Here is a 16532-nt window from a genome sequence, read left to right as displayed (position 1 = left end):
TATCTTGATTATTACATTAGCCATCTAACTGGTACTCTTATATCCATCCTTGCTCCCTTAGAATCTATCCTTTTCATGATAGTTAAGGTGATCTTTTAAAGTTGTATCAGGTCATTATCTGCTCAGATCCTTCCAAACACTTTCTACCCAACTTCAAATTATCATATTCTGCAAGGCCTTCCATCATCAGACTGAGCTGATCTCCCTGATCTCACCTCCTATATTCTTCTCACACCAGCCACACTGACCTCCTCACTACCCCCTTGAATATTCCACACATCCTGTCATCTCTGTCTTCCCACTTGATTTCCTATTACCCAAGGTTTATATTTTAACTTCCTTCAAGTCTCTGCTCAGATGTCATCAGAATCTTTCCACAACCACCGTATATATAAGTTCGTCACCTTCTGTGATTTTTTTGTTCCCTTTAACCTGCTTTACTTTTATTTCACGGTACTTATAACCATCTATTTTTTTTTATTTTTTTTAACGTTTATTTATTTTTGAGACAGAGAGAGACAGAGCATGAACAGGGGAGGGTCAGAGAGAGAGGGAGACACAGAATCCTAAACAGGCTCAAGGCTCTGAGCAGTCAACACAGAGCCCGATGCGGGGCTCGAACTCACGGACCGTGAGATCATGACCTGAGCCGAAGTCGGACGCTTAACCGACTGAGCCACCCAGGCGCCCCAACCATCTAAGTATTACAGTTTATTAGAGGTGCCTGGGTGGCTCAGTTGGGTTAGCATCTGACTTCAGCTCAGGTCATGATCCCGTGGTTCAGGAGTTTGAGCCCTGCATCGGGCTCTCTGCTGTCAGTGCAGAGCCCACTCAGATCCTCTGTCCACCTCCCTCCTCTTACAAAAATAAATAAATGTTTAGTAAATAAGTAAATATTATATATTTATTTTAAAAATTATGTCTCTGCTTTTTCCACTCACCATCCCAGAATATAAGTTCAATGACAACAAGATTTTTCTTGCTTTGCTTACAGCTATATCCTCAGTGTCTAGACTAGTATCTAGAACATAGTGAAAGTTCAAATGTTTCTGCTCTTCTAATAATAATCAGACCAGAAAGGCTATTATTATGCCAAGTTTTGAAAATTTACAGCAATATCCACAAGTTAGACAAATGGGGCTACAGTCAATGAAGTAAGTTTAAAAACAACAAAGCATACTAACTCAGTAATTAAGAAGCTTGCGGTATGCAAGAAGTAAACTGAAAACTATGGCCAAACTCTCAGGAAAATGAAGGTGACATATCTCTCTCTTTAGCTCTATAACTAAATTTAATAACTAGTTATGGCTTTCCCCTCCTTCTTTCAGAAATATCCTGAAGTTTCTGTCTAAAGATTAAAAGATATGTTTAAACATATACTTATCTATACTGATCATTGTAAAAAGTAATTATTCTGAGTTAATTGAAATTCTGAAAAATGGCTAATTATGTATTTAATGATTAAAAGAGTGGCTATGCATATATTTGCCTTTGTTAAATATTGATTTAAGGATTCCTAATGTGTTTTTACGACATGTAATTTTGAGAGCAAATTGTGTACAGCTAAAAACATTTGGTATCATAATAATCTGATTTCCTTACAAACACAGAGCTCAAGTCCACTGGTAAACATTTAAACAACTTAGAGTAAATACATTCTAGACATCTCATTTATTATTAAAGGCTCCAGAGTCATAACTGTTTAATTATAATAAGTCTGGACTATTCTTGTTTTACCTAACTACTACACAACAACTTTACACTTATTTCAACATCAAAAGGCACCAAAAAGAACATATACATAGCTTTAAAAATATTAACTGAAACACCAAAAGCAATAAAACTCAAACAAGAAAAAGGTCTCCATTCATTTACTCAACACATATCTAATGAGGATCTATTATATAGGTATTAAGTGCAGCACTCCACTTTCTATCCACCTGAGTTAATATTAATTCCAGATTGGATTCCTGCACTAACACTTATTAAGACCTTGTGCACTTAATACACTAAGTTTCTCTATTCTTCAGTCTTCTTTATCTAAAAAAATGAGGATAACACCCCTTACCCAGCATCCAGACAACTGGCACTGTATCACTTACTGATCTCTATAATATGACAATTAATTATAGATTGACTTCTATTACTAAAACCTTAAGCTATTATTTAAATATTTTATTTAATTTTTTATGAATTCCCACCTACGTAAGTTTCTTCAAAGCAGAAACTGTGATATATTTTTCATAATCCTCTATCACCAGCTAGTATTATATGTTAAGTACTTGGGGAGGGTAGCAGGGAAAACTAAGCTTTAAAATACACATTTTGGGGGCACCTGGGTGGCTCAGCTGGTTAAGCGTCCGACTTCAGCTCAGGTCATGATCTCATGGTTTGTGAGTTCAAGCCTCACGTCAAGCTCTGACAGCTTGGAGCCTGGAGCCTGCTTCTAATTCTGTCTCCCTCTCTCTCTGCCCCTCCCCTGCTCATGCGTGCACGCTCTCTCTCAAGAATAAACATTAAAAATTAAAAAAAAATAAAATAAAATATACATTTTGTACTTTTATATGACAAGCCAAACAAAATGGGGAAAAGTGAAGCAATTACAATGTTTTAAATTAAACTAACAAAAAGCCAACACTCATGTTTAGCTTCATCTAGCAGCTAAATGTGAAAGCATGAAATCAAGCTTATTCCAATTCTTCTTACTAACTGAATACCTACTATATGACAGGGGCTGTGTAAGCACTTGGTATACATGATTAACAATCGTTATAATCATCCTGGAATACAGCAGAACGAATGAGATTTTACTTTCTGAAAAAACATTATGTATAAATTAAGAATTATTTTGCAGAGGGATCTGTTGTTATTTATAAGATCTTTTTCTAAAAAGTAAATTTGAACGAGCTTATTTATAACCATTTCTTGTAATAACTAGAAAGCTGGACTAAAAAACAAAACAAAACACAAGAAATCAAAACAAGAAAGAAATCAGGAAAAAGGGGTAATCTTACAAGAGAAGAAAAATATTACTCAAAAAAATAAACTATAAATAGAAAGCTCAAAGGGACTTAGACTGTTCAAACTAACAAGAGAACTTAAAGATAATCAGCAACAGATCTATGAATGAAAATTAATTATATTTCTATATACACCATCATGGTAGAAAGCATAATTAAAAAGGACAACATTTAAACCTCTCCCAAATACACACACACTGTAAAACTGTAAAGTACTTAAGAATAGATAAGTGAAATAGATAAACAAAATAACTATAAGCCCTGTATTCCAGTCATTTGTTGCTGCATAACAAATTCATCCAAAACTTAAGGATCTAAAACCACCATCTGATTTTGCAGGCCAGAACTTAAGGACATCCTCAGTCGGGCAGTTCTCACTCGGAGTCACCCATGTGGTTGAGTCAGGCACCCGCTGAGGCTATAGTCATCCGAAAGCTCTAATGTCTGAGATGGCTCACACGCGTGTGGCTGGCACTTGAGGCTGCAAGTTCCTAACAGCTCAGCTGTGGCTGTGGCTATCTCCCACAAAGGGATCTCAGGATAGCTGGACATTTCACATGATGCTGAGGTTTCCACAGAGCAAGCACCCTCAGAGAACCAGGGGAATCTATCTGACCTTTCTGACTTAGCCTCAGAAATCAGGCATTATTTCTGCCTCAGCCCAGATTCAACAGGAAGGGAATCAGACTCTACCTGCTGGTTGGGGAATAGCAAGGTCATCGTGTAAAATTCCAAATAGAATGGAAACATTTTGCAGGTATTTTTTAAAAGTATAATCTATCATTATCTGTATGCAGAATATTAAAAAAGACATAAAAAGTGCAAGAACCACCCATATTCATAGGTAGGAAAACTGGACATTGTAAACATGTCAATTTTCTCTAAATACATGGATAAAGCCAATGCAATTCCCAAATTCCCAACAAGATTGTGTATGGACTTTGACAAGCAGATTCCAAATCTTATATGGAAGACTAAAGGTATACGTATAGCCAAATCAGTCCTGAAAAGGAAGAGTAAGATGGAAACACTGTCCTACCAGATATCAAGCCTTATCATAAGGCTGTCATAATTAAGATGGTGTGGAACTTGATGGAGAAATAGACAAACTGACCAGTGGAACAGAAACACCAGAGACAGGGGTGCCTGGGTGGCTCAGTCAGTTGAGTCTGACTTCAGCTCAGGTCATGATCTCAAGGTTCATGGGTTTGAGTCCCACGTTGGACTCTGTGCTGACAGCTCAGAGCCTGGAGCCTGCTTCAGATTCTGTGTCTCCCTCTCTCTCTGCCCCTCCCCCACTCATTCTGTCTGTCTGTCTCTCTCTCAAAAATAAACATTAAACATTTTTTTTACATAAAAAAACGACCAGAGACAGACCCGTACATATATGGAATTGTGATATGTAAAAAGCACTGCAGTAATCAGTTAATAGTGAGAGAACTGGTTTTCCAAATGGAATAAAGGAGATTTGTATCTACTTCATAGCACCAATTTCAGATGGATTCAAAACATAAGTGTTAAAAGTAAAACATTGAAAACATTCAATAGAAAATATAAGAAAATATATTCTTGATCTCAGGAGAGTATTCCTTGAATAAGACACCCAAAGCAAGACCACAAAACAAAAGACTGACAATTAGACTATGTTTAAATTAAGAATTCCTTTCAACAAAGACACTATAATGAAAGTGAGCAGATAGTTCTTACCATACATAATAATGAGAAACCTATAAACTCTATTATAACTGTTCATAAAACTGTCCAAAAATCAGTTTTATACAAACTAGCCAAGAACTAGTCTATACACAAAATTCAGAGCATATATGAATAAAACTAAGCAAATACTTACATCTAAAAACAGTCTCAATCTCATTCTTTTTATGGCACACATAAATCTTTTGTGCCAGATGGAGGTCATTAATGGAGGTCAATATATTCTTTAATCAGTAAACACTCTGACCATAACCACTGTCTCAAGAAAATAAGTGATTTTTACTAACATATTAAACAGTGAAGATGGCAAGAAATCCAAGTCATAATAATCTCATTGACATTTACGTGCTTAGCACCATTCAATAAACACTGAATCTTGATGAACAGCAGGTACTGTGATATACACAAATAGCAGAGACACAATCCCTGATCTTCAGGCTTATAATCTAGTTGGCAAGCAGTAAAATACATATATAGAGAGGTAGGTCAAATTTCTACTAGACCTCAAGTCAATCCGTTTTTCTCTATCTCCACTATCTCTGTAATCTCTCCTAAATGATCTCTTGCAATCATTTCATTCTATCCCAATCTATTCACTACACTGCAGCTACAGTAACCTTTTTGAAATCCAAGAAGATCAGAGATGCATTCTTTGGAAAAACAGACTTTAGATTCAGAAACACCAGGCACAGGGCTAAAAGAAGGGATTTATGTGAAAGCGTGTACTGAACAATGAAAGCCCAGCATCCTTCACCTACCCTGCTTTTATGACTGAAAAATAAGTGCCTACTTGCCCTGGGAGGAGGAGGAAGAGAAGGATTCTTCTTTAGAAAACTGAACCAGAGCAAACCTCCAGCTACTGATGTCTGGAGGGTCATCCAAGGAAAATGCCATCATTTGCCAATTCTTGCAATTAAAGATTTAAAAAAAAAAAAAAAAAGCAAAGAAAAAACACAGAGTAATAACATATTGAATAATTTAAATTTCCCAGAACTAAAGAACATAAATTTTTAGACTGAAAGAGTCCAACATAAAGCACATCATCATCAAATTTGAGAACACCAGGGATAAACAGACTACAAAAGCTTCCAAAGAGGGGGGAAAAAAAATAGATCTCATATAAAAATTGAGAAATCAGACAATATCAGCTTCATTAAGAGCAACACTAAACTAGAGAACCCTCAAATCTGAAAGAATACCAGCTAGAATTCTATACCTACTGAAATTAGCAATCACATGTAAGGGGAGAAAAGGGGTATATTTTAGACTCATAATAACTTAAAAATTTACCTCCAACGTAAATTTAGAGAGCTTATTTAGAGAGCTACTGAGAGATGTACTCCAACAAAACAATGGAGTAAACCAAAAATGAGGAAGACATGATACCCAGGAAGACAGGGACCCAACACATAACAGCAGCTGAAGGAAGTCCCAGAACAGCACCTGTGCAAGAAGCCTAGAAAGGAAGTCCAGATTGGAACTGGGAAGAGGGCTACAGGAGGGAGTGTTCAGGATAAAGAATGGAAGTAGAATATTTGGACATATGAAAATTATCACTGATAGCACATAGCAAAGATGTGGAGCATTTAGAAAAAAATTACGAATACACAGAAAGCTAGGAAATTAAAAAAAAGACAAATATTAACTTCAAAAAAAGCAAAGACAATATTGTATTTCACTATTTGGTTTAGAAGAAAACAGTATTTTTATAATCAAAATAATAAAATAATGATTTATAATTTAACCAAAAATTATAATGTATGTATTTGTATAGGCGGAAAGAAAGTACCAGAGCTGGGCAGAAAGCTAGATCACCACCTATTATGGTAAGAAGAGGTAATGTCTGAACCTGATTAATTAAGAAATAGCATTCTCACATTATATTAAGGAATAAAGAGCTACATACCAGGGAAAATGGCCAAAAGGATTAAAAGTGGTTTCTTCCAAGTAGGACACAGAGATGGAGAAGGGTAAGGTAAAGCTTTTACTTTTATTTCACTTTTAACTATGTAAATATAGGACTTTTAAAAATTAAAAAAAAAATTTTACATTTATATTTATTTATTTTTGATAGAGAGAGCACAAGTGGGGAGGGGCAGAGAGAGAGGGAGACACAGAATCCAAAGCAGGCTCCAGGCTCTGAGCTGTCAGCACAGAGCCCCAGGCAGGGCTCAAACTCACAAACCACGAGATCATGACCTGAGCCGAAGTCAGACGCTTAACCGACTGAGCCACCCAGGTGCTCCAGGATTTTTAAAAATTTAAGTAATTAACATTTATTTATTAAAAAGACAATAACTGCAAAGAACACTTGTAATAAATACTATGTTACTGTAACAGTATCGTTTTGAAGTTCTTTTTAAAAAAAAATTTTTTAAGTTTATTTATTTTGAGAGACAGAGAGAGAGAAAAAAAAAATGCATGTGTCAGGGAAGGAGCAGAGAGAAAGAGCAGGAGAGAGAATCCTGAGAAAGCTCCATGCTGACAGCACAGAGCCTGCTTGGGATTCTCTCTCCCACTCTCTGCCCCTCCCCCACTTGCACATGTGCACACTCTCTTAAGATAAATAAACTTTTTTTTTTTTTAAGACAACAACATAATATATGCAGGGGACATGAACAGGCGATTTACAAAAGAAATATTACTATCCAAGACACATATGAAAAAAACTTTTACCATTCAAAGCAATAAAAGCTCCAGATTAGAACAACAAAAGCAACATTATTTTAACTTACTAGTAGGCAAAATTTTGAGAAACTGATAATACTAATGTACATAAGGTTTTTGGAAAATGCGTTGATTTTGAGTATAAGTTGATACTTTGTTCCTGGAGGAAATTTTGGTATTATGAATCAAAATCTTAAAAATATGTATGACATTTGATTCAGTGACTCCTGCTAAAAATGCACCCTTAAAGAAATAGTTACAAATATACATAAAAGGATTCAGCCACAAGACTATTTAGTTTAGCAAAATATTCTTAAGACTGTTTTTCATATTGATCTACTAGAAACAATGTAATAGACTTACCTGAACTGTACGGCCTGCGTTGATATGCTCTTCATGCAACTTATCCCAGATTCGGCACCTTTGATACTACATAAAAGAGAGGAAAGGTACTGAATTCTTGTTTAATCACTAAACTGATTATTTCTACTTATCCACAAAAATCCCCACTCACCTACCCAAACTTAAACATACCAGCTAAAAGTTATGGACTTTATAGTTGCAGTTAATGGTTCAATGACAATACAAGTAGGAAATTTTCAAAAACATTACACACAAAATTCTGGCAAATGGTAAAACAAATAAAAATCACTAGATATAATTCATTTTACTGAAGAAAAAACAAAAAACCAGTGTACTTTGTCTTAAAAATTCTTTGGAGGGGCGCCTGGGTGGCGCAGTCGGTTAAGCGTCCGACTTCAGCCAGGTCACGATCTCGCGGTCCGTGAGTTCGAGCCCCGCGTCAGGCTCTGGGCTGATGGCTCGGAGCCTGGAACCTGTTTCCGATTCTGTGTCTCCCTCTCTCTCTGCCCCTCCCCCGTTCATGCTCTGTCTCTCTCTGTCCCAAAAATAAATAAAAAACGTTGAAAAAAAAAAAATTAAAAAAATAAAATAAAATAAAATAAAATAAAATAAAAAAATTCTTTGGAGATGAAAAAATAAAGAATGAGAATGTAAAAGTGTGAAAAATAAATAGATTAAGGGTACTCATCAGATAGTCTCACTATTCATGAAGAATTTTAAAAGTTTGTCAGTGATAGTGTCAACTATTAAAAACCAAAATCTGACCTTGAGAAAAAGTTACATTGATAGTGCAGACTAGAAAGTATACAAAAATGAGAATGAACATTTAATATACATGCTTCAGTTTTTATCAAGACAATGTTTAGTTTTCAGAGTTTCACCGAAGAAACTTTATGCGTATGATAATGGCAAATTTTTCATCTGACAGGAACCACAGCAAAATGTGGTAACATTACAGCACAATACTTACACAGCATATAAACATCAACATCAAACATCACATATTATTTTTGGTTGAAATGAAAAATCCAAATAATATGTTAGCAGTTGTGAATAATGACATTAAACATATTTCTGGTATACTACAACACTAAAAGAAAAAAAAATCCAATGTAGAAATACAATGAAAGGACAGAAACATGAAAATGTCCCATATATGCATGAAAGGTGTAACAGATTACAAAAGAGCACTAAAAAAGTTTCTCGGGCATTTTCATATTCCTTATTCTGCATATTCTTTAAATTTGGCAGTGAATAATGCAGCAAAAAGCTCTTTAGATACTCCTAAATGTTTTTACCTCATCTAAGAACTAAACAATAACTACTAAGCTTAAAAATAACATAGAAAATATATTCACCAAACAAATTTAAAACCACTATCAAACTACTTTCATTTATAAGAAAAATTAAACTGATACCATCAGATCTGGTATGAATGCTCTTCTATTTCTTTCCCTAGGTTTTAAAACTTTTAATTGGTATTAAAGGCTCTTTTAGATAGTGTTATTGTATTAATAAAAAGATGAGAAGAGAAGCCAAAAATAGGGGTGCCTGGATGGCTCAGTCAGTTAAGTGTCCAACTCCTGGTTCCAGCTCAGATATGATCTCATGGTTCGTGAGTTTGAGCTTCGCATTGGGCTCTGGGCTGGCAGCACAGAGCCTGCTTGGGATCCTCTCTCTCCCTCTCTCTCTCTACCCTCCTCTACTAGTCATGCTGTCTCTGTCTCAAAAATAAATAAACTTAAAAAAAAAAAAGAAATAAAAAATATATGTTTGAAAATAAGTCACTTTTATTTATTTTTATGATTATTTTTAACATATATTTATTTTTGAGAGACAGAGTGCGAGCGGGGGAGGGGCAGAGAGAGAGGGAGACAGAATCTGAAGCAGGCTTCAGGCTCTGAGCTGTCAGCACAGAGCTAGATGTGGGGCTTGAACTCACAAGCCATGAGCTCATGAGCCAACTGAGCCACCCAGGCACCCCTGAAAATTAGACACTTTATTATTATTTTTTAATGTTTATTTATTTTTGAGAGAGACAGAGACAGAATGTGAGTGGGTTGGGGCAGAGAGGGAGGCACAGAATCCGAAGCAGGGTCCAGACCCTGAGCTGTCAGCACAGAGCCCGATGCAGGGCTCGTATTCACGAGCTGTGAGATCATGGCATGAGCCGAAGTTGCACGCTCAACCGACGGAGCCACCCAGGCACCCCAAAAAATAACCCACTTTTAAATTTATTACTCAACACTAATCTGTCCTGATATTTTAAGAAAAATTAATGTTAAGAGAACAGAGTTAAGAATTTTTGGAGGCCATGGCTGCTAGAATTCATGGACCAGAGTACCAGAGAGGAGAGAGCTGCATGTGAAGAGACAGTTGCAATGGGAGGAGATGACTACACTGAGAGAGACAGCTCCAGAGACCTGCAGGTTCTCCTTTTGAGTCTTCAGCCAAGTATAAGTCAGCACATTCACACAAGGAAAACTACCTGAGGTCAGAAAAAGAACCACTGAAAAGTTTCCTTTTCCTTTGGTGGACTAATTTCCAGAGATCACACAGCCAGAAGCAGTGCATGTGAGCCCCAAGTCAGAGTGGAGTGGGAAAACCTTGCAATAAACTGCACATCGGGTATGATACTCCAAAGTGTTGCCCTTCATGGGGAAAAATTCACCCCGGAAGAAAGAATATTTTAATCCTTCATGATAAAGCTTCAAAGAATGACTCAAAAGGGTCAAACTGCCCCCCAAATAACTAACTGTGTCTCACACATCTTAAAGCTCAAAAATACTTGAAGTTTAAAATGTTCAGTATCCAACAAGGTAAAGTTCATCATGTCCGGCATCCAGTAAACAATTACCATGCATACAAAAGAGCAAGAAAAATGAATCAATGGAAACAGACTCATATGATAGAGATAATGACATTAATAGACAAGGATATTAGAAATTATGATATTAGATAAATGAATAAAGATGTGGTATATATACAGTGGAATATTACTCAGCCATAAAAATAAAATCTTGCCAGTAGCAACGACATGGATGGATCTAGAGGATATAATACCAAGTGAAATAAGTCAGAGAAAGACATACACCATATGATGTCACTCATATGTGGAATTTAAGAAACGAAACAAACTAAGAAAAACAGAGACAAAAAAAAAATCTTAAATATGGAGAACAAACTGGTGGTTTCCAGAGGATGGGTGAAATAGGTGAAGAGGATTAAGAGTATATTTACTGGGATGAACACCAAGTAATGTATAGAATTGTTCAATCTTTATTTTGTACAACTGAAACTAATGTAACACTGGAGATTAATCATACGTGAATTAAAAAAAAAATGACAGGGCACCTTGGTGGCTCAGTTGGTTAAGAGTCAGACTCTTGATTTCAGTTCAGGTCATGATCTCATGATTCGTGAGACTGAGCCCCACATTGGGCTCTGCACTGAAGCATGGAGACTGCTTGGGATTCTCTCTCTCCCTCTCTCTCTGCCCTTACCCTGTGTGCACATGCTCAATCTCTTTCTCTCAAAATAAATAAATGAATATTTAAAACAAAAGAATGACTAGTTGTGTGAGGTTTGTAAACTTGGGCAAATCAGTAACTTGGACCTCAGTTCACTATTCTATAAAAAGAGCAGGTTGAATTAAGTCATCACTAAATTTATTTCAGTTTTAAAATTTTATAGTTTTAGGGTTTATCTGTTCATATATATGAAATATTCATGACCACGTAAAAAATTCATTATAATAATACTTTATGAGTAGAGAGAGGGGAAACTGAGAGAAAGCAACGTTGCTTCCAGGGCCAAAAGAAAAATGTGGGCTTGGGCTGTAGAATACTTTCACACCAGAGGAATTCCTTATAACAGTCCAGGTGGTTATCATTACCTTTTCTCTCTAAGCCTACTCCCATTTTTTGGCTAATATTTTCCACCCACTATTTCATGAAACACTTCCATGGTGCAAGGCATTGGGTTTCTAGGATAAAACAGCAAAAACTTCTTACATTATTCCCTCAAGCCTTTACTAAAACATATATCCAGTAGGCAATGCATTAAGATATTTACCATGAATAACAGGCAATTAAAGTAACTGCACAAACAGACTCATAAATACAGAGAACAAATTGGTGGTTGCCAGAGGAGAGGGGGTAGGGTAAGGGGCAAAATAGGTAAAGAGGATTAAGAGGTACAAACTCCCAGTTATAAAATAAATAAGTCATAGGGATGAAAAGTACAGCATAGGGAATATAGTAAATAATACTGTAATAGTATTATAATAACATTGTATGGTAACATTGTATGGTGGTTACACTTAGGGTGAGTGTTGAGTAACATATAAAACTGTTGAATCAATATGCAGCATACCCGAAACTAATATAACATTGTATGTCAATTACACTGCAATAAAAATTTTAATGTTTTTAACTAATACAAATAACTACAAAAAAAGTTATGTAGTTCCTGTGTTCAAGAAAGCAGAAGAAAATATGAGCACACTAAGACATGAAAGATATTTTTAAAAATTTAATTCCTAGAGTTAAAAAAGTCATCTGAAATGAAAAATGCAATGGATGGGATTAATAGCAGATAAGACAATGCAAAGAAAAGAATAGCAATAGAAACAATCCAAAATAAAGCACAGGAAGAAAAAAGATGGACAATAAATGAACAGGGCATCAGCAGGTCTTGGGCCAACTGAAAGCATCATAGTATACGTGTAATTGCACTCCCAAGAGAAAAGAGAGAGGGCAGAAAAAATATTTGAAAAATGAATAACCAAAGCTTTTCAAAACTTGATAGAAACTATAAATCCATAAGATCTGAGAAACTCCAGAAATGCCAGAAATATGAAAAATGAAGAAAACTATAATACACATGACAATAAAATTTCTTAAAATGATAGAAAAGTCATAAAAGCAGCCACAGACAAAACGCACATAAAGTACAAACGAAAAAAGACAAGAATGACAGAAAACTTCTTTTGAGAAACAATGCAAGCCAGAAAACAACGGAGCAACATCTTGAAAACAAACTAAAACGTAACGTGGAATTCTATACCCAGAGAAATATTTTTTTTAATGAAAGCAAAATAGGGGCACCTGGGTGGCTCAGCTGGTTGAGCATCCAACTTTGGCTGAGGTCATGATCTCACATTTCATGAGTTTGAGCCCTGCATGGGGCTCTGTGCTGACAGCTGTGTGTCTGTCTGTCTGTCTGTCTGTCTGTCTCTCTCTCTCTCTCTCTCTCTGCCCCTCCCCCGCTCACGCTCTGTCTCTCTCTCTCAAAAACAAAGGGAAAAAAAAAGAAAAGAAAGGAAAATAAAGACCTTTTTTCCAACATAAAAAAAGTGACAGTGTTCATCACTAGCAGACCTGTACTGCAATAAAAAGGAAGTCCTTCAGGCTGATGGAAAAATGATACCAGAGAGAAACCTGGCTCTACACAAAGTAATGAGCACTGAAAATGGTAAATATATAGGTAAATATAAAACATTTTTTCTTATTTCTAAACTCTCTTTGGAAGGTAACTGTTTAAAAACAAAAATAACAATGTATTGTGGGGCTAATAATATATACAGAAGCAAAATATATGACAATAATACTATAAAGATCATGAGACAGGAAACAGAAGTATATTGTTATGAGGTTCTTATAATTACATGAAGTGATTTATATATATGTGTGTGTGTGTGTGTGTGTATACACACATATATATAATTATTTGAAGGTAGAATGTGAAAAGTTAAAGATGGATACTTTGAATTATAAAACAAGCACTAAAACCCAGAAATAAAAACAAAGAGGTATAACTAATAAGCTAACAAAAGAGAAAAATGGAATTTCTAAAAAAACATGCAATTAATCCAAAAGGGAGTAAAAGAAGAAAAAGGGGACAAAGAACAGATGGGGCAAACATACAAAACTAGCAAGATGGTAGATGTAAAGACAACCATTTAACAAATGTCTATTCATTATAAAAACTCTCACCAAACTAAAAATAGAAGTTAATGTCCTCAACCTGATAGAGGCATCTACATAAACGCTACAGTTAATATCATGCTTAGTGGTAAAAGGCCATTCCTTAATACTGGGAACAAAATAAGGAGGTCTGATCTTACCACTCCTATTCAACATCACACCAGAGGCCCTAGCCAGTGCAGGAAGGAAGGACACAGTCGGAGAAAGAAGAAATAAAATAGTTTGTCTTCACAGGTGACATAATTGTCAACACAGAAAATATCAAACACTGTAACAGAAATGCTGCATAATATTAGCAGACAGCCCAATGATCGAAAGCCATAAACTGAATATTACTCATGTAATGAAGATAAATAATGATATCTACCCCATAGTGAAAAATAATTCATTGTGCCTACAAAATATCAAAAATAACACCCCCCAAAACAAAGCACAAAGCCTACCTCCCAGGAGTGTGAATCTCCTAATGCATTATTACCATTTGCTCACGTGTCAAGCAAGCTGTAGAAGAGATTAGTGTCTTAGGTGGAGGTTGAACTAAATGACCTTATCTCTTATAACAATAAAATTCTTTAAAAAATTTTGTTAATGTTTATTTATTTTTGAGGGAGGTGGAGACAGAGTGCAAGCGGGGGAGGGGCAGAGAGAGAGAGAGAGAGAGAGAGAGAGAGGGGTGGGGAGACACAATCCGAAACAGGCTCCAGGCTCTGAGTTGTCAGTACAGGGCCCGACACGGGGCTAGAGCCCACGAACCATGAGATCGTGACCTGAGCTGAAGTCAGATGCTTAACCAACTGAGCCACCCAGGCAACCCAGTAAAATTCTAAGAAAAATGGGGGTGCCTGGTTGGCTCAGTCTGTTAAGCGTCCGACTTCAGCTCAGGTCATGATCTCGCGGTCCGTGAGTTCGAGCCCCGCGTCGGGCTCTGGGCTGATGGCTCACAGCCTGGAGCCTGCTTCCGATTCTGTGTCTCCCTCTCTCTCTGCCCCTCCCCCGTTCGTGCTGTGTCTCTCTCTGTCTCAAAAATAAATAAACGTTAAAAAAAAAAAAAGAAAAGAAAAAGAAAAATAAGGAGTAAGATAGTTCAGATTTCCTATTACTTGCTACAAGCTATACCTAACTTATATTACATTATTAAAATCTATCATCGCAAATTTTTGGAGAAGCGGAAAAAGCTAAAGTGATTTAGTATGTGTGAAAAAAAATTACAAGAAGTAAATCCTTTAAAATTTAGTTGTGAGAACTACTGACAAGCGTTTTTGAACTGTGCTGTTTTTACAAAACATTGTTGTCCATCTACACAGCAGCACTAGAGAGACCAGTGAAAGCAATGCTGTAACTTGAAGCAATTAGGATGTGTTTGGTTGCAAATAACAGAAAACTCAAAAATTTCAAATTGCTTTAATAAGGACATTTATTATCTCCCCTCAGAAGCAGCCTAGAAGGTAGTTTAGTTCAGAAGCTTACAAGCTCACCAACTGCCTAAGTCCTATCTTTCTTCTTTACCACTCTCAATAGAAAGTTTTTGTCCTCAGATTTGTCCCCTACTAGCTATTGTTCCAGATACAACAGGGAGACGCAAGGCCAGGAGAAGCAGAACTGTTTCCTCTCATGTGTATCTTTCTACCAGTAGGAAAATCTTTTCCAGAAGTTTCCATATCCCAAACAGGCTTTCCCTCCAGTCTCATTAGCCACAACTCTAGGATACAGTTGCTATTCACACACTAACAAGAATGTAATTACTACCATTAGAAACATTATTCACCACCTGTGCTGAAGATTTCCTACTCTGAAGCACAGGAAGACAGACTGAATCAAGGTTCTGTCAGGAAGAAAAAAATGGGGCAGGGGGTGGGGGTGGGGGTGAGATTAAAAGACTGAAATAAACATTCTCAGATTAAAAAGAGAAATGGAAAATTTTTGGTTGTAATCACAGGTTTAAAAACAAATCAAAACAAATCAGTAAATAACAAATCAATGAGACTGATAATGTTTGATTTTGCACCATGTAGTTTGTGCTTCATACTGCCAGAACAGTTCATGCCACTCATTTTCACAATTATATGTCACCTATTATTCTCTGAATATTTCCTATTTTCTTAACTGCACTGTAAACTTCTTCAGGATTAGAAAACTAATTTTTTATGAACTTTTCAGAGCTACCAATAAAAGAAATAGCAAACACCAACACTTATGAAAACCTAACATATATTTATTTCTTGCAATTAATAATTTTCCTCCTCATTAAACCTGGAAGATTGAACACAAGCATGTATCTCTGCTCTTTTCTAAAACCCAACTAAAATGACAATAAAGGACTTTAAAAGGTATACATTCATAAGAATAATGAGAATATAACAGAAGATATCAGTGGACATGAAATTTTAACCAAATTTGAGAAAATCGAAAGATTACAGACATGTTGCAGACTCAGAAGACCCGAGAAAGCCGAAACATGAGGCTGCAGAAGGAGTGAATGGTGTGGGAGAGGCAGTGAGTGACAAGCCAACGGGCACATCACTACTACCGAAAGGCTCGGTAACCAGACGTACCAGCTACCGGGCAGCCAGGAGGATGTATACGGTAGGGCAGAAGGATTGGTTCAAAGCTTAGGGAAGGAACAGGTAGTCTATCTACCACATGCCCTCTCCGCAGGCCCAAGCAACTACACTGCCCTGGTCACCACAGAAGACAACATTGCACAAGAGTGTCTGGTAGTTCCCCATGAAAACCGATCTTTCACTCGCTCCCCCTCCAAGTTACCAGACCTTTCCTACTCCCT

At 36.4% G+C, this 16532-nt stretch overlaps 1 protein-coding gene across 2 annotated transcripts in view; it reads right to left on the bottom strand.

Moving 5' to 3' along the window:
• The window catches only part of STX17 (syntaxin 17), a 74464-nt gene that overhangs the window by 45623 nt on the left and 12309 nt on the right, over positions 1-16532 (bottom strand). For both annotated transcript variants that reach the window (XR_006210654.1, XM_042964757.1), the window contains exon 3: positions 7764-7829. Coding sequence is in view for 1 of the 2 variants with exons in the window: in XM_042964757.1 (XP_042820691.1) it covers positions 7764-7829 (66 nt within the window). In the remaining variant the exon portion in view is untranslated. The remainder of the gene's footprint in view (positions 1-7763; positions 7830-16532) is intronic.

This window comes from Panthera tigris, chromosome D4, assembly GCF_018350195.1.
Source record: "Panthera tigris isolate Pti1 chromosome D4, P.tigris_Pti1_mat1.1, whole genome shotgun sequence".
In the NCBI taxonomy this organism is placed as follows: Eukaryota; Metazoa; Chordata; class Mammalia; order Carnivora; family Felidae; genus Panthera; species Panthera tigris.
This window is presented reverse-complemented; position numbering and strand designations above follow the sequence as displayed.